A 21,606-nucleotide genomic window follows, 5' to 3' on the forward strand; every position below is an offset into this window, starting at 1 on the left:
ACCTCTCTGTGAGCCAGAGAGAACTCTGGTACGTCCTTCTCCTCTTATAAGGACACGAATCCTATCACAAGGGTTCCACCCTCATGACTGTATCTAACACTAATGACCTCTCAAAGGCCCCCATCTCCAAATATGAGGTATGATCACAAAATACAGCAAATGTTTAAATAAAAACATTTTTATTACACTAAAAGGCTGGGAGGCAGAGGTGGCCTCGTGGGCAGGATCACAGCAGCTCTCCCAGAATGAAACCAACACGCTCTTGCCAAGTACACGGTACAGCAGTGGATCCCAATGCTCACACCTAGTATGGTTAAAGTGTTTTTTTACTATCTGGAGATTTAAAAATGTTTTCATGAGATTGTAAAAAGCCTAGAGTAATGCAGACAAGCAACCATGCATTCACTGATCCAGAAAAGAGTTATAATCGGGGCCCTGTATCTGCAGGTACCAGATTCAACCAACTGCGGATCATATATATTTGAAAACACAAATTCCAGAAACTTTTTTTCTGAATCAATATCTTGTTCCTAAACCATACAGTGTAACAACTATTTACATAGAATTTACATTGTACTGGGTATTATAAGTAATCTAGAGATGGTTTAGAATATATAGGAGGATGTGTGTAGGTTATATGCAAATACTGTGCCATTTTACAGAGGGAACTTGAGCACCTATAGATTTTCGTACCTGCGGGGAGTCCTGGAACCAATCCCCTGTGGATACTGAGGGACAACTGTAGTATCATTGTCCCCAAGTCAAGCACAGTGCAGGATTCTGGTGGAACAATGATGACCACACCCACTGCCTGCTTCCCAACGGTGACAGTCAGGCTGGGATACAGGCCAAGCCAATCAACATCATTGGGGGAGTGCTTGGTTTTCATCCCATCTCAGGAGGACCTGGAGGGCTTCCAGGGGGAGGTGAGGCAGGGCTGGGGTCTGAAGGATGAGAGGCAGTAACCAGGTAGGGTGTTTACTGAAGGTGGGGTTGGAGGAGAGGGTGTAATCTAGACCTTGCTACTTAATGGGGGCCCATGGACCAGCAGCATCACTGGGGGCTTGTCAGAAAGTCCCTGCCCCAGACTTATAGAAACAGAATGTGCATTTGAGCAAGATCCCGGTGGTGATTTCTGTGTACATTAAACCTGGAGAAGCCCTGACCTAGAGAATTCTGTGCAAATAGAATCTAAAAAGTCTCGCGGGCAAGAGAGAATCTGGGGCCAATATGGGCAGACAGCATGTGGGCAGGTGGGTGAGACCATGAGAGAGAAGTTTGAAAACAATTGCTCTAGTCCCACCCCTCCAGAGTGAGTGAGGCCAGCAAGACTGAGATGTCGCTCTCCCAGAACGATACTCTCCAGGTCAGCGTTCTACCTTCTTTTCCTTCTATTGCAGTGGTCCTCGTGTTTCAAGTGAATGAAATGCAATCCATAAACAAGACATTGATTCAGAGACTGTGGGCAGAGAACAAGGCTCTGCTTTCAGTGTTTGGCTCTCTGGGCCATGGGTGTGAATGACTGTCTGCTTGAATGTTTCTTCTTCATGTAGGCAGAGTTTAGCTGACGGATTAAAGCATCAACCGCTCTGAAGGCAGAGAAAACTTAAAACCCCAAGTTAAAAAGGGGCCAAGGAAATGCAGTACAGTTCACAAAATACATGATACACAGAAAACAATCTTACCAATAAGCAGATGCCCCCAAATTAGCAGGGATTTAACAAATCATATTACTGAAAGTCAGGTGACCAGTCTCATCCACTGCTGAGTGTGGGTTTGGTTATCATTACAGGAAAAGCATCCAGTAAGGCACAGGCCTGACAGACCCTCTGTTTCCTATAACACAGGGACACTGTCCGCTCTAGCCATCTAATGAAAGATCCAACAAAAAAGTGAACGTAGGGAGAACACAAGTACAGAGGTAACATATCAGCATTCCCTGGCCCTGACACTATTCAGTCAAGACACTAATTGGATATTGGATGGTTGCCACGCAGGAGTCTGGGGTCCAGCTGGTCCGTACTTGTAAGCTGGGATGTCATCACTCTTCCAGCGTGGCTCAGGACCATTTCTGCCTGGAACCTGTGCTGGGCTGAGCCAGCTTCCTCCTCGCTCATGTGCTCAAGCCTCATCTGTGGAGCACCTGTTACTCTCGGCAGCACTGATTCAGCTGCCCAAGCAGCTGGCATGACTGGCATTTGTTTGGTGGCTTGGAGGCTGTTGTGTGCCAGTTTTTACATCATTTGATGGTTGTTCCTGACACCAGGTATGGTGCCAGAATGCAGGGTCCTGAGAGACTGGAGTATGGCACGCCTGTTGTGAGTAAGGTAGATTTGGGTCAGACGGGGGCTGGCCTTGAGCACTCGAATTTAGATTTTCGTCCTGCAGCTGCAGGGAGCCGTGCAAGTGTTTAGACTGGGAGTGGTACAGCCTCATAGAGAAGGTGGATTCAAGGTCAGGGAGGCAGAGGGCGAGGAGACCAATAAGAAAACTAACGCAGGAATCTAGAAAACAGATCATTAGAACAACCTTAGTGAGGGTGCAGAGATTTGAGATGTGTAGGTGGTAGTCCCAGAAGGATCAGTGAGCAGCTCAGTGTGGGGCACTGAGGAGAGGGAGGAGATAAGAATGACTCAGGTTTCCTGCCCAGCCTGTGGGTGTGTGGGGTGCCATCCATTAGGACAGAAATGAAAACAGAACAGGATGAAGTACGAGGAACAGAAAGAAAATAATGGGCAACGTTTCTCCATTTATTTTTTAATGGTATTTTCTGATGATAAAAACAGTATGTACTTAGGAAGTACAGAATTTTAAAAAGAATACTTAAATCACCTGTACTTCTGTTAGACAGAACTTCTGTTAACTTCTTGGTGCACTACTTTCCAGGCTTCGGTCTCTTTTTCTGTATGTGTGGGTGTGTGTATGTGGGTGTCGGTGCGCATTTAAAATTGTTGGTCTCACGGCCTAGACAGTTTATAGTATTTTTTCTTTTACTACAATATAATCATTTCTTGATCTTTAAATTATTAAAATATATTTTAAGTGGTAGAAACTATACAACTCACAATACTGACAAGGGAAGTAGGAAGCAAGTTCAAAGGTGAAATAAATCATTGATTCTCATCTACGATGGCTGAGAGCCAAAAGAAATAAAATAAAGCTGCAAATCCAGCAAGAGAAGTGAACGCACACAGCACAGTACAGAGATGAATATTAAGACTGACTGAAATCAGGGGTGGCAGAGGCGGGGACGGGAGGGGACGAGACACTTGCTGGTCATTGCTCACAGAGGGGAGCTCATAGTGTTGCATAAAGAGTAAGACTGAAGGGCTCTCTCTGCCGTTGTATAAAAGCTGTAATTACACGAGTAACCACTATACGAAAAGCACAGGCTCTCTGGGGTAGAAGAACTATACAAAAAAAACAAGTAAAGCAAACAGGTCACACGGTGAAAGGAAAAAATAAACTACACAAATGTGAACATAAAACATAACAGTGTGGCAGAAATGACATGATCTTGTCCTGGGAGGGGGATGGTCCTCCTGTATATTAAAATCACATTAGGTGACAGCCACTAAAACAGCGCACACCAGTGCAAACGCAGGGACGCACATGGGATCAGAAGAGACCAGAAATGGCCTCTAGTTGGCAATTAATCAATAGAATCAAGCCTAACTGCCGCTCATGTAGCAAACACAGCGTGGATATGTTATCTAGAAAAAGGGACGTACCAGGGGCTGCCTCTGAACGGGAGGGTCTACAGGTGTGCACAGGTGAGGCAGGTGACTGCTGCTTGTGTGATAAGCCTCTTGCCATTATTTGAATTTTTAATAATGTAAATGTATTACTTAAATAAAAATTCAGTTAGAAATCCCTAAATCATCCCCTTTAATCCATGATTCCTGCTTCTTGGAGTGAATTCCATACACACGTTAGACTCTTACCTTCTATACTCACATTCATATGAATATAGTTCTCTTTAAAAGAGGATGCAATATTGATGCAACATCCAGCAAATTGCTTTACTAGCTCCACAGTAGTTCCGGGTGTGTCCACATTTCTGTTTCTTTAGGACAGATTTCTAAAAGAAGTATTGATTCAGATGACCTGGGTATTGCAGGGCTCTCTGGAATGGTTGTTCCAATGTACATTTTCCGTCAGCACAGACGGTTGCTACTGCTTAGGCAGCTGTTTGTCACTGCACACTTTGTTCATTTGATTTTTAACTCCTTAAAATTTTGCACGTGTTATTCATAAGACCCGAGCACTTGTCATGTTTCTTGACCCCACTGTTTGTATCCCCACTTTTGTCCGCTTTTGCTTATGGCCTTTGCCTGTTTTTTTACTGGGCGGGCTTTCATGTTCCACTTCGTTGCTGTTTTAAGGGGAGCTGGGATTGGTGAGACATGCAGAAGCAGAAATGATGGTTGTGAAGAAGTCTGCCACACTCCCACATCACTGCAGGACTGGGTAGTGTAGCACCAGCGGGCAAGGGAGGAGGAGGAGGGGAGAACAAGAGCCTTTAGTGTGGTTTCTGCAGGTAGGCATGGGTGAGGCAGGGCAAGAGGCTTAAGGTTGGCTAGGCTGAATAATTTCAGCAGACTCTGGGGCACAGGGGCCGTCCTTAATTGTCTGGTACCTGATGGGTGACAGAGCAGGTGGATAAAGCAGGTGGCTGGGGGTGGGCTCAGGATTGGCTGATTTGCATTAGAAAGGCTCCCCCAGGTGTGTTGTTTGCTCCCAGGTGAGTTGCTTGCTCTCTCTAGGAACTTGCTACCCCTGGAATCCAGTCCCTCCAGGGTCAGCAGGCTCCCAGATGTCAAAGCATCAGAATACAGAAAATAAAAGACATGCTTTTATTCAGTTGGCTTATTTGAATGCGATTTATATGCAAAGGACAGTGGGCCTTTTTGGTTTTGTTTATTTTTACCCCGGTGACCACTTAAGACCTCTGCCTGTGGACTGTCATCCTGTGGAGTGAGACCTTCCTTTCCCCGTGCCCCTTGATTTCTCTGGATCTGTCCTTTCTGTGTCCTGACTTCCACCCCAGGGTTAAAGAAACACTTTTAGTACCGTGTACCTGATAGGGCTGTTTTGATCAAATGTCAGAATATATCTAATATGCATGGCCAGAATTTGTTGTTCAGTAAATGTTAACTCCGTCCTTATATTTGTTACAAATATTTTCTTCAGTATTTACCCTCACAGCATTTTGATTTTAGCATACACCATTTTTAATTTTAAAAAATAATTTTCTTTTCAATCTCCAATTTTTAACCTTATAAAGACGATAGCATAACGGGTCTTGTCATCAGACATGCTGGTGTTTTGCATCTGGATTCTGCACTGACAGGAAGAACCTGGAGACTTTACAGCACCTCTGTGTGATTCAGTTTCCTTCCTTGTGGGACAGACAGGTAGACAGGCCGGTGCTGGAGATGCACGTTGGGGGATTACCTCCAAGATTTACTAGACGTCTGGCCAGCATATTTTGCAGACTTATTTTAGAGATGAATGGAGTGGACATCTTTGGATAGTTGCTGGGATGTAGTTTAATGACATACTTGACACACTTGATAAAAGCTGCCTGTGAAAGCCACACAGAATGGAAAAAAATAAAAAGTAAAAGCACCAATTTCACGCCACAAAGTTTCACAACAGCACCGCCTAGTGACGAGCACGCAAAATCACATCTGCAATGCCCCCCAGTGTATCGATGGAAAAATAGGATAAACCTGCATAGAAAACAAAAATGAAACTCAAATCAAATTATCCCCTTCGTTTTTAGAAAGCAAATACTCTATTCTGTTTCTCCAGTAACTGTTGCTTCATCTCCTAATGGTTTGAAATCCCACCCCTCCCTTGTTTTTCCTTGTCTGGGTATGGTCAAACAAAAAGTGTCCAGTCATGGAAAGAAGCGTACTTTTTAAGGATTGGTGCAGCAGCTAGTAAATCACGGCTCATGGACATGGCTCATGGCTCATGTCTAGCTCCATTAAGAATGTCTGCTTCACTTGGTGCACACTCCTCTCTAGAGACGGACCCACTTCGCCAGTCCTTGTGCTTGTGGCCGATGTGACTCAGCACTGCAGCTGGATGGTGCACAGAAAGAGGTTTGCTTTTGCAGGTGGGCAGTGCTGGGTCCACTTCCAGGGCAAACACTGTTCTGGCTGTTTTCCTGGGCATGTGCCTAGGAGCTGGTTCCTGGTCTGTAGAATTTGGAGAACAGTTTCCTTGCAGTGTGGCTGTGGGCGGGGGCTGCACAGGTGTTCCCCATCGACCATGCTCAGTCGCCAGGCTGAATACCCGGTCCCATCCTTGTGACCCCTTACGTGTGCTCACTGGGTATCTTTGCTGCTTGCGCTGTCTCCACTCCCAGGATGGGCCTCACATGCTAGCATACTTTATTTCCCTCCCATTTTCAGTATATTTTACATCTTGATAATTGAGCTGGGACCCTCCCTGCATTCAATGTGACCCTTGATCCTTTCCAGGAACCTACATAAAGTAGTGGAGGAAGGAGGACCCTGACACGTCACTGACTGTAACTTCAGAAGTGTGACTTGAACTAAGTATTAAAGAAATTTCCAAACCCAACAAGTTGGAAGTGTTCTTTATTCAAACCAAACTCTTTTATTTCCTTTTCCATATATTATTAACTTGGTGGAACATACAAGTATAAAAATAACATACAAGTATAAAAATAAGATGCTCTTAGAAAACTCCAGTTTTGAAGGGCACAGTACTTTGAACTTGGCTGTAGCGTCATTTCCAAGATGGAGCAAACACTTCTTTACTCCGACCCTTGGTCCTGTCACAACTTTAATTTAAATCAACGTGGTGTCCTCAAAATAGAAGTATGTCCCAAAAGGGAAATATAAAACGATCTGAAGCCTTTTCAGAAATACAAGTTACACTTAAGAGTTGTGTATTAGAGGCTGTTAACCTGGAATAGACACATCAATACGAAGCATGACATCTAGTGTTTGTTTCAGGGAGAGGTCTGCAGCTCTCCAGCCAGCACAGAAACACCACGAATCCAGGAGTAAAGTCCTCCTTTTTAAGAAAAAAAAAGGAGTGGCTGCTTTCAATGCCTGAACATAGGGATTTAAAACTTTAAATATATTTAGTGGTACAAATTAACGGAAGTGGGAGGTGGTACATCATTTTCAATTGCAAACATTCATCTTTATTACATGATATGTTTTATTCTCTTTCCTCTCATTGGTACTAATTCCAGCACTAAATACAATTTCCAACCTCACTGATGAGAACGTTACATCTACAACTAGGAAAGGGAGAAAGTTCTAAGTTGGTACCGCTAGCAAAAAAGAACACAACATTGTATGAGAAACTGGAGTTAAGGGAGTTTACTTGTGGTGGTTTTCATTATAGAATAATAGATCCTGAATTAACTGTGATCATTTTTTTCTTTATCTCAAAAAGATAACCTTTTCATGTTCTCTTAACTTTCATCCAGAAGCATTAACCTCATAATGAGCAGTTCATGTGAAATTTCACTCCAACAGATAAAATGAAGCTGAAACCTTAGTGAAATCAAGAAACTTTCGACAATCTGTACACCCAGCATTTAACAGAGAAAGAACAAGGCCTGTCTGTTGGAGACACTGGCCTTCTCGTGACGTTCTGAGCCGTGTTTGCATCATGAATAAAAATACTTCTATTCCAACTGAAATGAAGACAATTCTGTGGACAAACATCGCTGCTGAAGGAGGCTGTTTCAAAGGTGCTGAAGGTTTCAAGTCTCCTTTTAGTGATGCCATTAAGATGACAGCTGGGCTCAACTTCCGTGAAATCTAATTTATAAATCTATAATTTGGAATTATATAATTATACATCGTTATTGGCAAAATATTCTACTCAGATTGATCTGTGTGGGGTACAGCTGTGTAGAACCGACAATTTAGACTTCACCCAGTTGCTCTTATACAAATAATTTTCCATCTGTAAAGGGAACCATCCACTTCCAGCACTGCCCCATAGGTACAGGCAAACTTGGTCCAGCAGACATCTAGGGGCCAGGCAGATATCTTACCACCATACCCTTCCTGTATCCTGAGGTGCTCACTGGACATACCTGGAGTCATTGCTTTGGCAGTGATGGGCCAACAAGCACCCGGAGACTTTATATGGGACACACAGGGCCCTCGGACGCCTGAGATCAGGTGCCCTGGGGTCACTCTTGCTATGGGCTGGATCTGAGTTTCAGGAACCTTTATGTGCCTCTTGGCCCAGCCTGCAGTGACTGGGCACATGTTAAGAGAAGGTGTGTTGTTCAGTCACACAGCACAATGCAGTTTAGAAACACTGGACATCTGCATGTAACATCTGTTATAAGAAACGCAGAGAAAGCTTGGGGACAGGTGAGAAAACAGTGTTGATTGAAGTGTGTGTCCTCATGAACCTCGTGTTTAATCCTAGTAACTAAGGGGACTACAGGTTTTGCAGACGCTGATGTCCCTAGGAGGCCGGACTGCTCTCACGTTCACATTCCACAAATTTGGCTGACCGCCGCATCAGGCTGTCTTCACTGGCCCAGGATGAGTCTCACCAGGGTGCTTGCCCAAGGCTGGACGCTATCTTTGCATTCACTAGACTCACCTGGGGACCTACTGAATGGCACTGACTGAATCGCACCAGGTGAGTTCCAGGATGGCATGGACCTGCGGGGAGGCAGTGGCCCAAGGGCCACACTGCTACTGCTGCCCAGGGGCTCTGAGGCTGACAGCAGTGACACAAGAGGGCCTGGTCCCCCTTCAGCTCTTCTTTCTGGAAGTGTCTGTGGCAGGTGTCCCCAGAGGGAGTGTGGTACGAAGTTGTGGGGCTCTGCACCAGCAGTCTGCGATGGAAACGGCTGCATCCAAATTCCTCCGACTTTTATTGTGACTTTTGGGGCAGCTGCTGCCGGGAGCCCTTCTCAGATGCTCAGACCCGAAGGGGACATGGCCAAGGCCCCTTTGGCTCCAGCCTCTTGCCACTGCCCTACGAACTTCCCAGTACACAGCCCTGACCTGCCGCCGAGTTCAGGCATCTCTCGTTTTGGTAGAACAGAGGTATTCTAAATAGCACTGCAGAGCATGTCTCTGCAACACGTTGTAAATCCCGAGGCTCCTTTGGAAAATTCCTAAAAAGCAGGCTGTGCAAAAAACTCAGGGTGAAATGGGTTGCCTATGCCATCCTGGGGTGTTCTTAGCTTGTCCACACTTTTGTGGTAATTTGCTGGCAAAGGGATATGATTTCTTACCTCGCCTTCCTCCCCCGATTCTAGAATTTTCCAAGTCCCAACCATCCTCTACATTCTGTTCCTTGAATGAAGCGATCTTCATCCTGGGCCAGTGAAGGTGTCAGTGCCACCTTCTCTTCCTTTGTCTCTGCTGACATCAGGCCTGTGACTCCAGCTTGAATATTCCTGAAGTTTGGGGTTTGCGGCTGTGTGAAATACATCACACCCCCAACTGATTCAGCAACCTTAAGGGTAAAAGAAATCTGAGGATTCCTAGAATGAAAGCTACTTTCCCAAAAGAGTGAATTCTGCGTATTTGGTTACATATTTTTGATAATTTATTTTCCTTCCCTGCTTTCAAAATGTATTTTTCCTGTTTCTTGTTTAATTGGTAAGTGGCCATAAATTCAAACCCAAAATTCTTAAAACCCACCAGCAATGTACACAATAACTTCTGTTGTGTGCAGTTTTCTTGGCACTAAATACCTAGTGTTGCTTTCGGAAAACCCCCTAATTTTTACATTTTATGGTGTTTAGTTGTTTTTCCTAAAAAAGAAAAAAAATCTTAGTGGCAAGCTTTTCCCTCTGAACAGTTCTGAAGTCAAGTTTAATAAGTTTTTGCAAGAGAAAACACACTGGGATTCCACCCAATTATTTGGTTTCCACTAATAAGGACCGAGTCTGTGAAACTGGATTATTGCTGTTGATGGAGCAGGCTGTTGGGCAGTGATTTATTCCCAATGACATCGCGTGGCGCGAGGCCAGAATTTAGAACCAAACCATGTTTGGCAGCTGCACCACGTGGGGGCCCAGTGAGAGGAAATTAACAAATTTTCACTCTCATGGGGAACCTATTAAACAATGAAATACTTTCTCGCCTCTTAAATGAGATAATGCAATCCCCAAACAACAAATGCTTTGCAAAATCTATGACCCCAAGCTCTGCGGAGTGAATGCTGCCTCGCTGGGAACTACTTTTATCATTTTGAACTGTGAATAATCCCCCTCCATCTCTTTCTGACCAAAACCTCTGCGTTTCATGATGAATCAGGTAAAATCCTTCCGAGCTGGATCTGCTGTCAAATGCAAGGAATCCGTTTAACACTAGGTACTCGTTTTAGGGTCAGAAGAAAAAGGAGATGGTGTGTGTAAAGGCCCGAAGACCTGGCGCCAATCACTTGTGAGGCTTTTACATTCCTGAGGAAAAAGATGAACTCACTCCCTATCTCATTTCTTGCTATTTTTTGAGTTTCAGTTACTGAAGACAGGATTTCATTTCAATCTTCCGAATAACTCATCAGGAATATAAAGCATCGCCCTATTTAAAAAATACGTTGTTTGTGGAGAAGTATCCATTTCCCATTAGAGAGTTGACAATGTTTTGACAACATAATGCTAAGTTGCATTTCTTCCAGGAAAGAACCATCTTCCAACATGTTCCACAGTGTGTTACCGGTGAAAATTTTGACGCCCTCAAATGGTTGCGACTTCCTTTCCTGCTCAAAGCAAGCCTCCTGGAAGGTTTTCCCAGCTAAGCCTCAATTTACATAGCTCGAGGAGGTGGGTGTCGCTAACAGGGTTTGACTCAACGTCCAATTTTCAGCAGCAAAGCATGCCAGGAAAATATCCCACATTCAATTGTCTATTTCATTCTTGCTGCTAAATTATGCTTTTGTAATTTAAGTATTTCCATTAAAATGTCACGTCCAATGACAGCAGAGATGAAAAGGTAGATAGATTTGATAGGAAATACAGAGAATTATAGCAAACTTCATTCAAACACCCTAGGTTGAAATCTAACTTGCTATTATGGATTCTGGGAAAGGTGCCTGCTAAGAATCTGATAGAAATGTTCTGAGCTTAGAAACCTAACATAGGAAAATGGAACAGAAGAAGCCTGCATGAAGAAACAAGGAGCAAAACCGACCAGGTCATAACTGCAGTTCCTTCTTTTTATTCCGGGGGTTTAGGTTTTTCACAGCAAGGGGAAAGGCACTTTCTCTGGGTGTTGCCTTCACTTCTGTGCCAAGTGGCCCACAAAACAGGAACCAATGAAATAGCTACTAGGACAAGAAGAGAATGAGACTTCTAGAGATCCCTGACTCTGAAATTCATTTAAAAAGATCACCTCTCAATTAGCTGAGACCGGATGTGAAAATAAGCTTTTGGTAACAGGGTTTCTCCTACCATCCCATCCCCAAAGGGGCGGCTTGAACTGTATTTTGAAGAACACCTAAGATTTATGTTCTTCTCCACAAGTACCTGTGAGAGCTGGAGTGTCTTTTAGGATACCGTGACACATATAAGTGACCCCGTATCTCTTTGGCATGGTCGTCTATTCCTCAACATGGAGGTGACCCTGGGATCCAGTGAGCGGAGCAGATGGCTGAAACATCCAGATGCAGACTATTTTGAACACAAATAACACTCCAGCCGGAGGAGAAACTCCAGTTAGCCCTTCCAGTGGAATTTTATTATATATCCAACTCATTGCAAAGCAAAGCAAAGTGAACATTGAACTTGGCACACAAACAAGAGAGAAGGGTTACTGGCTTTGAACCCTTCTCCTCATTACGTCAGGTCATATAAGGCTGATTACATCGACTTACAGGTTTCTGATTTTCTCTGGCAAAGGCTTCAAATGATAGCAAGAGGCGATTTCCCCAAATAAGGATACCACTGCAAACCCACGTCGGCACCAGAGATTGGACACGCCAAAGGGAAGAAACATGTGGGTCAACCTCTCAACAAATCCTATTTGTTTAAGCTGCTTCACATGAGCGTGCTTGACTCTAGGGGGTTGTGCAAATGGAAACACATGATTTCAAGGCATGGGAATAACTAGAAGTGCCCACCGAATCCTCTGTGGGTCTTGCATCTTCTTTCCCGGGCATTTAGCCATTTCCCTATTTCCCAAAAAGGTAACAATCCACCTACCTTTGGAGAAGACTTGGAAAAAGAAATAACTAAGCTACTGAAATAGAATTTGTTTTTCTCATTGAAATACTTTTTTTAAATTTTAAGTAAGAGTAAGCATATAAGCTAATGACCAGCGTGGCGACAGAACTCCTCGTGTGCGGTTCAGCACCTGCTCTGTCTGGCCTGTTGGAACGAGGATCCTTTTAGGTGAGGGCAACGGCTGGAGCCAGGCTGCTTGTACCCCCACCCAGGTACAGGACCCTGGGCAGAGTCGCAACAGAGGTAGTTTTTTTCACTTTTATGCCAACAATACGACAGAAGGATCGAGTACAAAAGAACAGGCTTCCTTCCCACTCCACCAAGATGGGCAGAAAGTCTTCCATCTTCAGAAGAGGCTGGTGAGGACCTTTGGGTGATGGTCTCCTCTGAGTGGAGTTTTCTCCAATCCAGGCCACAGAGAGACCCAGAAAAGGGGCTGCTGCTCTGTTTCCCACTGAGAAGGGGGTAGGATGGTTACATCACCAAGCCCCAGGCTGCTTCTCTTGCCGTGATATTGCGAGCCTTCTTGTACCGCTGGGATCTGGGTTGAGGCCTGGCGCAAAATACCCTTAAATGCAACGAATGCACAAAGGTTCCCATTAGCTACAAGGAGATATAAACTACATGTACTCATTTCTCCAGAGACGGGAAGGAGGAGAATTAGCCACATCTTGCTTTTTTATTTGGTGGCACATCTAGACAGTTTCGTATACCAGTCACATAAAGCCTGAAGCCCAATTCACTGTTTTGGTTTAGAAGGAGGTGTTTTTTATTGTCATTTTGTTGGAAGTAGGGAAGAAGAAGGAAGCTTTAAAATCAAGAATCAAAATACAGTGAATGCGGAAGGCATCTGAGAGCAGGACAGACACTTAAGACTAGTGGACATAGGAAAGAACCTTGCCTTTAACCTCTGCCTGCTGCACTTGAAATTTAATTGTCTTAGTAGCTGAGTTCAAGATTGATCAAGTTCCGGCTTTGCTCGTTACTTCCAGCGATGCCGGACAAGGGAGGACTCATCACTGACCACCTCGGGGTCTCGAGGGAGATGCCGACACCGGAACGGAAGGAGTAGCAGGATGATTAAGACAAGAAGGATGATGCCACACACGCTCATAAGCGTATAGGAGACGATCCACAAAATGGGCTCATTCAAAGGCAGGGTGGGGACACAGTTGCTGGCTATGTCGTCTGTTGAGAAAGGCCCAGAAATTTCAGACACCGGAGCACCTGCAATTTCTGAGGAGACAGAAGGGGAAAATCCACAGCTATGAAATGAGCAGTCCACCTCTAACATATGGCCCAAGAGACAATCCCATGCTTCATCAGAGCATCCCATGGGCACCATGTTGCAATGGCGCAGGCATCTGAGGGAGTCTCGGTGGCAGCTTGCCTTTAAGGTTCAACCCCCTGCGAATGGAATGACAGCATATTTCAAGGATGCAGGTGTCGAACCTATGTGGTGGAGAGCAAGTTATAGAAGGGACCATAGGGAAGCCCCAGGCACTTCGTCGGGGGCTGGCAGGGCTGCTGAGCTCTGTAGACGACAGAGCATCAGCTCCTGGTAGGGGCAGCGGTATTGGCTGGTGGTGAGAAAGGAAGTGAGAGAAAGCAGGAAGAGCAGTAATGTGGACAGCCGGAAGCTCAGCCAGACCTGCCTGAGTCATGGGCGCTTCTTCCCTTGGTGGAGTCACCTGCGTTCATGCTTCCTGTCGATTCTAATTCTACAATATGGTGGCTCTCATTTTAGTTTTTTGAGGACTCTCCGTACTGTTTTCCATAGCGGCTGCAACATATGATCCAGCAATCCTACTTCTGGGTGGTTATGCGAAGAAAATGAAAACACTAATTTGAAAAGACATATGCACCCCTATATTCACTGCAGCATTATTTACAGTAACCAAGATATGGAAGCAACCTAGGTGTCCTTCAATAGATGAATGGATAAAGAAGAAGTGGTACACAGATACAATGGAATATTACTCAGCCATAAAAAGAATGAAATCTTGCCATTTGTGACAACATCGATGGTCCTAGAGGGCATTATGCTAAGAGAAATAAGCCAGACAGAGAAAGACAAATACCATATGGTTTCACTTATACGTGGAATCTAAAATAAAACAGACTCGTAGAAATAGAGATCAAATTGATAGTTGACAGAAGGAAGGAAGGTGGGGGCATGGGTGAAAAAGGTGAAGGGGAATGTAGTCAATGCTATTGTGATAAGTTTGCACGGTGACACGTGATTGCTGAACTTACTGGGGTGACCACATTGTAAGGCATATAAACATCAAATAACTACACTGTACACCTGAAACGAATATAATATTGTATGTCAACTATACTTAAATACAAAATTTAAAAAAATTAAACAGCCACACACAAAAAGATCTGCAATAGATACTGTCCTCACATCAGCCTGACACATACTATTAATGGGGTCCACAACCACCCAGGTCCGGCTGGCACCCCTCACTTGTCCTATATGTCACATCTACAGTGTACAGAGTCCAGAATCAAGAGTGGTAAATGACTGAACACTGATTTCATGCAATGGCTGGTAACAAAGAGAAACCTAGCTAAAACTTATCCGGTGACTCCTGCGAACCAATTCTTGGATGATGCTCTCACTGGGGAGGAAGTTGAGATGATTTCTGCAACCAGGTTTGGGGATTATCAGTATTCTGTTGAGGTACACAAGACTTATCTGCCCCTTCCTGAACTGCAGAATTTGTTTGGCCTTTTAAGTTTGACTTGGAAGAAGAAAAACGCCTCGTTAACCACTGCACCCCTATTTAATTGCAGAAATGAATATTTACGCACCAGAAGATCATGTTGCTAAGCATTTAATTTTTCTGTAACTACAGCTGCAAGATCCCAAGGCCTATCCAATAAGATCCTTTTGGACTGAGGAAAGAAAGAGTCGAAATAACAATGGCCTTGAAAGAATGGTTTAACATGAAGGAAACAACAATCTTGATTGATAAATTTTCTTGCTAATGTGGATTCCACGTGAGGATCCATGGCTTTTTCTAAGTGTCCAGGGACAGAAAAACAAGGGACAAGAGCCTGCAAATACCTCAGAACAAAGGGATGCTGACCTTGGGTTAATCCAGACCTCCCCCCCCCACCCAAACGTCTGTAGCTGTAATGAGCGAAAGACATCCACAGGCCAAATCCTGCCTGCCATCTTTTTCTGAAAATCAAGTTTTGTTGGAACACAGCCACATTCATTCCTTCCCATGTTGTCTGTGGTTCCTTTTTTGCTGTAAGAGCAGACGGGAGCAGCTGTGACAGAGACCATCTGCCCCACAAGCCGAAAGGATTTACTACCTGGCGCTTTGTGGTGAAAACTTGCCAATCCCTGGTCTGTAGCATAAAAAATGCAAACATTTAACAAACATTTACAGTAACTAAAAAGAATGCTATTCTTATTACAAAGGCAGTACAATACATATATATGGTATACATTTTGAAAATATGAGGAAATAAAAATAAGGAAATAAAAACACACTCAGAAATAATCAATATTCATATTTTAGAGTATAATCTTTTTCTAAGCATCAATTTTTGAAACAAAGATGGGACCATGTAGGACATGCTGTTTTGCAAACTATATTTTTACTTCTCATGTGATAAAAATCTTTTCAAGTCATTTAATTTTTAACCATGTTATTTTTATGACGACACACAAAAAAAAACATTATGGATGTATAAAATTTATTTTTCCCCCTTTTCCCGCCCCCCCCTCCCCGGGACTCCATTCCTCCCCCCCACCCCCCACACCACCACCCCACACCCCCACACCCCCACACCCCCACACCCTGGTTCAAGCCGTTGTTTCTCAGTCTAGTTGTGCAGCACACAGCTCCCTGGCTCATGCTGGCATTATGAGCCTTGTGCACCCCCTGGCTGAGGCAGTCAGTTGCTGGTTGGCTGCAGCACACAGCAAACAGCTCACACCGACTTCCCGCTGCTCAAGGCAGCTCAGCTCCATGGAGAGCTGTTGTTCACAGTCTTAGCTGTAGAGGGCGCAGCTCACTGGCCCACGTGAGAATCGAACCAGCGACCTCGACCTTAGGAGCGCCAGCGCTCCAACCACCTGAGCCACTGGAACAGCCCCCAATTTGTTTACCAATTCTTATTTATGATTTTTAAAGTAGTTTTCACTATCCCTACCATTATAAACACTGATGTATGAAATATCTTGTGCCAAAATCTTTGCTCATATTCTTAAGATTTTAAGAATGAGTTACTAAAAGTAAAATTATGGGTCATAGTATGGTACCTTTTAAGCACCTGGATATATGCTGACAAAAGATCCAGAAGAAAGACCAAGCCAGGATCTATGCTCAGCAACGTGGTATGGGGGTGCCTAATGCCCACTCTCACCAGCATTGTCAAATACAAGGAAGAACGATGGTCCTCAACACAAGATCATAATGTCCACAATTCTCTGATTACTAGTAGGGGGACCATTTAAAAAATATACTCAATGGCCACTTATATTTCTATCATTTCTATCATTTTCTCATTGATTTGTAAGAATCCTTTATATGGCAAAAATTTTCTTATGTTGTAAATGTCTTTTCACAGTAGGTCATTTTGTTTTTAAAATTTTATTTGCTTTATAGATACTTTAACAAATACAATTATGAGAGTGAAAAATGCTTAGTGCAAAGACAATACTCTAATCCAGTAAGTCTTGAAGAAATTAAATATCACTTGAAACCACTTCTGCTTCCAGACAAGACGGAGTAAGAAGGACCAGATATACCTTCCCACCCAAAATAACTAAAATAAAAACTGGACAAAATGTATGGAAAAAAAAAAAGACTCTGCAGGTTTTGGAAATTGGGTGAGGAGAGACTGTAATTCCAGAGATGGGAAATGGATAAAGCGAGCCCCACAACTGCCCAGCTTACTGATGTGGGAAAGTTTCCGGGTTGTAGCATAGAAAAGGGAGACACAGGCCGGGACTGGCAGCCTCCGTGAGTTGGGGTAACAGAGGTAGGAAAAGCTGTTAAGCGTTTGCAGAAAGAGTAATGGACAGGAGACAACTGCACAGAGAGAAATTCCACATATCATCAGAGAGGGACTCCCTTGAGCCTTCAGCTGAGTGCTGACCAGAACATAAGCGAAGTCCAGTGAAAAAAGCACTTGAAAGGATTAGAAGGAAAAGTGCTTAGAGCTCACATATAGGGCTGAGAATAGTGCCTATTGCCAATTGTTTCCATTTTACTGTTTCCCACAATGAAAGAGAAAAAACAAATTAACAGGGCATAAGAGTACTAAGGGTCTTTCCTCTGAAATAGAAAAATTAACTATAGACTAAACACTACTCTGATCCCATCTAATGACACTTACAAACAAGAGAAGGATTAACTCTTTCTAAGTAACTTAACTTACCAACAACAAATCTCAAGTATATTTGTAAGGATACAAAAGTATTCACAGTTTTGGGTTCCTGGACCCAATTTCAATGTTTGGAGGAGGGTGGTTCCCACACCAACAATTCAACTCAATTCTCACACTCTCTACCTGGAGATAGCTATAAAAAAACAAAAGATCCAAGTCAAATTTCTAGAGATAAAAAGTGTAATGTGAGATGAAAAACACACTGCATGGTATTAATGGCAGATTATACATTGCAGAAAAAAAAGAACATGAAAACACAACAGAAACCATACAAAATGGAATACAAAAGAGCAAAATACTGAAAAAAATAAATATAGAGAACATCAGTAAACTGTGGGACCACTTAAAGTGGCTAAACATCCATGTAATCAGAATACACAAATGAGGGGAGAGGGTGGGAGGCAGAAAAAGGATTTGAAGAAATAATGAACAAAAATTTTCTAAATTTGATGTAAACTATAAACCCACAGATCTAAGAGGCTCAAAGAGCACAAGAAATATGGAGTAGACTACACCAATGAATTGCTGAAAACTACTGATAAAGAGAAAATTTAAAAAGCAGAGAGAGAAAAATTTTTGTACAAAGGAACAAAATGGATTAGAGAAGATTTCATGTCAGAAATAATGCAAGCTATAAGGCAGTGGAACAACACCTTTAAAGTACTGTGGGGAAAAACATGTCAACCTAAATTCTATAGCAAGCAAAACTATCTTTTAAAAATAAAGATAAAATAAAGGCATTTTCAGAAATATGCAAGCTGAAAGAATTCATCACAAGCAGATACCCACACACTGGAATATTATCCAGCCTTAAATCTTGCCATTTGTGACAACATGGATGGACCTGGAGGACACCATGCTAAGTGAAATAAGCCAGTCACAGAAAGACAAATACTGCATGATCTCACTTATATGTGGAATCTAAAATACATAGTCGAACTCAACAGCAGAGAGTAGAATGGTGGTTGCTAGGGGCTGAGGTGAGGGGAAATGGAGAGATGTGGGTCACAGTAGAAAGTTTCAGTTATGCAAGATGAATAAGTTCTAGAGATCTAATGTACAGCATGGTGACTATAATTAACAATAAAGTATTGTATATTAGAAATTTGATCAGAAGGTAGATCTTAAGTATTCTCACAACTAAGAAAGAAAGAAAGAGAGAGAGAAAGAGAGAAAGGAAGGGAGGAAGGGAGGGGGGAGGAAGGAAGAAAAAAAAAACAAAAACAGAAAGAAAATAGTAATTATGTGAGGTGATGGGTATGCTAATTACTTTGACTGTGGTGATCATTTTACAATGCATATTTGTATCAAAGCATCAAGAGCTTTTGGTCAAGAAGGCAGAATAGGTAAATCTGTGCTCCCAGGACATCAAAATTACAACTAAACTACAGAACCATTATTGAGAACAACCTGAAGATTAGCCGAACTGAAGACCTACCTCTAAGGACATACAGAAGAAGCCACCTACCTAGAGACTGATAGGAGGGGTGGAGAAGCAAAACAGGCTGGCCCCACACCCACATGTGACCATTAAAAATCAAGAGGGCTATCTCGGCTTCAGAGGTTCCCCTCAGAGGAGTGAGGGGTCCCAGCCCCACACCAGGATCCCCAGCACAGGGTTCCGGTGCCAGGGAGAGAAGTCCCCACAACTTCTGTCTGTGAAAACCAGTGGAGACTGTGACTGAGTGAGACAGGGTGGCTGCTGTCCCAGGTGCTCCTCTTAAAGGGCCCACACATGGTCTTACTCGTTGACGGACTCACTTGCTCTGACCTCCAGAGCTGGGGCAGCAGCTCAAAAGGTGCCAGGGACATACAGGAAGAAACTGAATTGTCTGGCTTCAGAGCAAGGGCTGGAGGGGCGGCTTCCTCCCAGATAGAGAACTACTGGCAGATGCCATTGTTCCTTTGTTGAGCTCTCCCCCCGCCCAGTGTGCAGACGCAGGCGAGCGCCATTTCTGAGTCTCCATCAACATCACTAACACCATTCACCCCACCCAGGTGATTCCCTGGGACCCCACCCCACCCACCCGAATTGCTTCCAGTGGCTCTCCCATACAAATGGACTGTCTTGGCTAATGCTACGGACTTTCCTAAAATCTCTAAAAGGTTCACAAAACCCAAACAAGCAGCATCTGGCTTTGGGGTGCCCTGTACCTCTTGCTGAGCAGCCCGAAACACCCACTAGTGACAGCCAGACTCACTTCACAGTTCAGCCTCTTGCAGGCACCTCCAAGCCCAGCACAAGTGGCAACCATTGGCAGATCACTTTGTAGTTCACTCCAAGTGGCCCTAGGCAGAGCACAGGCAGCAGCTGACCTTGGCCTGACCCAGAGCCCCTCCCAAGAGGCTCCAGAACCAACACACCCAGTAGCCAGCTTCAGACCACAGGAGAGAACCACCCAACCACCTCCACAAATGACACACCCAAAGGGCAGACCGGGCAGGCACCAGAGCCCCACTAAAGCAAATCCTGCTCCACAGGGTCAGTCCCTACACAACAGCTCCTCCACTGTAGTCACAGCCAGACTTCACAACCAATCAGCCTGAGAGTCAATCCCTCCTACTGACATGCCAACAGCAGCCAGGCCTCAACTACAACAGGAGGGCACCACAACCTACACAAGGGATGCACCTGAGACACCTGGATCAGGTGACTAAGAAGACTGTGCCACTGGGCCCCACAGGACACCTACTACATAAGGCCACTCTACCAAGACCCAGAAACATACCATGTTTCCCCGAAAATAAGACCTAGCTGGACAATCAGCTCTAACGCGTCTTTTGGAGCAAAAATTAATAGTAAAATAAGACCACGAATATAATATAATATAATATAATATAATATAATATAATATAATATAATATAATATAATGGTATAATATAAATATAATATAATATAATACTGGGTCTTATATTAATTTTGCTCCAAAAGATACATTAGAGCTGATTGTCTGGCTAGGTCTTATTTTTGGGGAAACAGGGTAGCAGCCCTACCTAATACATAGAAACAAACACAGGGAGGCAGCCAAAATAGGGAGACAAAGAAACATGTCCCAAATGAAAGACAAGATCAAAGCTCCAGAAAATGAACTAAACAAAATGGAGAGTTCCAAACACTGGTTATAAGGATGTTCAATGATCTTAGGGCGAACTTCAACAAAGAGATAGGGAACATAAAAACAGAGATAGGAAACATAAAAAAGAACCAGTCAAAACTGAAGAATACAATAAATGCTATGGATTGTCCTAAAATCTTTCAAAGGTTCACAAAACCCAAACAAGCAGCATCTGGCTTTGGCATGCCCTGTACCTCTACCCCACACAGCATAGGGAATAGAGTCAATAATATTATAATAACGATGGGTAGTGTCAGATGGGCACTGGATTTATTAGGTGATCACTTCATAAGTTATATACAAGCTAATCACTATGTTGTACACTTGAAATTAATATTGTGTGTCAACTGTAACTGAAAAATTAAAAATTATTTTAAAAACCCCATCAAGTTGTACACTTAAATATATATGACTTTTATTTGTCAGTTATACCTCAATAAAGCTGAAAAAAAGAAAGAGATCATCATAGCCCACTTTACTATAAAATGCAGTAAAGGAAGCCCTTCCAGCAGATAATATGACATGGAAAAAAACCTTCATCTACACAAAGGAATGATTGACACCAGGAATGATAACTACAGAGGCAGTTATAACACCTTTATTTATAACTGTAAATACTGAAAGAAGATGATGGATTTAAAGCAAGAATAATAACAATGTGTTGGATGGCTTATAACATACGAATCAGTGCAGTGTGTCACAAAGATGGCAGAGGGGAGAAATGGCAGTGTTCTGTGGTAGGTTCTCTTACTGTATGAAGTGGCAGACTGAGATAAATTAAAGGTGTATACTATAAAGCCTAAAGCAACCACTAAAGTAACACAACAGAGAGTTACAGCTAATAGACTAGCCGAGGAGATAAAAAGAAATAA

At 43.4% G+C, this 21,606-nt stretch overlaps 1 protein-coding gene across 2 annotated transcripts in view; it reads right to left on the reverse strand.

Annotated features, from left to right (window-relative positions):
• BACE2 (beta-secretase 2) overlaps positions 1–21,606 on the reverse strand; it is a 99,453-nt gene that overhangs the window by 2,267 nt on the left and 75,580 nt on the right. Inside the window, exon 9 of one of the 2 annotated variants that reach the window (XM_019745755.3) lies at positions 11,691–13,438. The exons of the other annotated variant lie outside the window; for it this stretch is intronic. Coding sequence (XP_019601314.2) covers positions 13,185–13,438 — 254 coding nt within the window. The 3' untranslated portion in view covers positions 11,691–13,184. Of the gene's footprint in view, positions 1–11,690; positions 13,439–21,606 lie in introns of those variants that run through there. 2 annotated transcript variants of the gene reach the window in all.

This window comes from Rhinolophus sinicus, chromosome 17 (assembly GCF_057876585.1).
Source record: "Rhinolophus sinicus isolate RSI-liver-muscle chromosome 17, RSI-T2T, whole genome shotgun sequence".
In the NCBI taxonomy this organism is placed as follows: domain Eukaryota; kingdom Metazoa; phylum Chordata; class Mammalia; order Chiroptera; family Rhinolophidae; genus Rhinolophus; species Rhinolophus sinicus.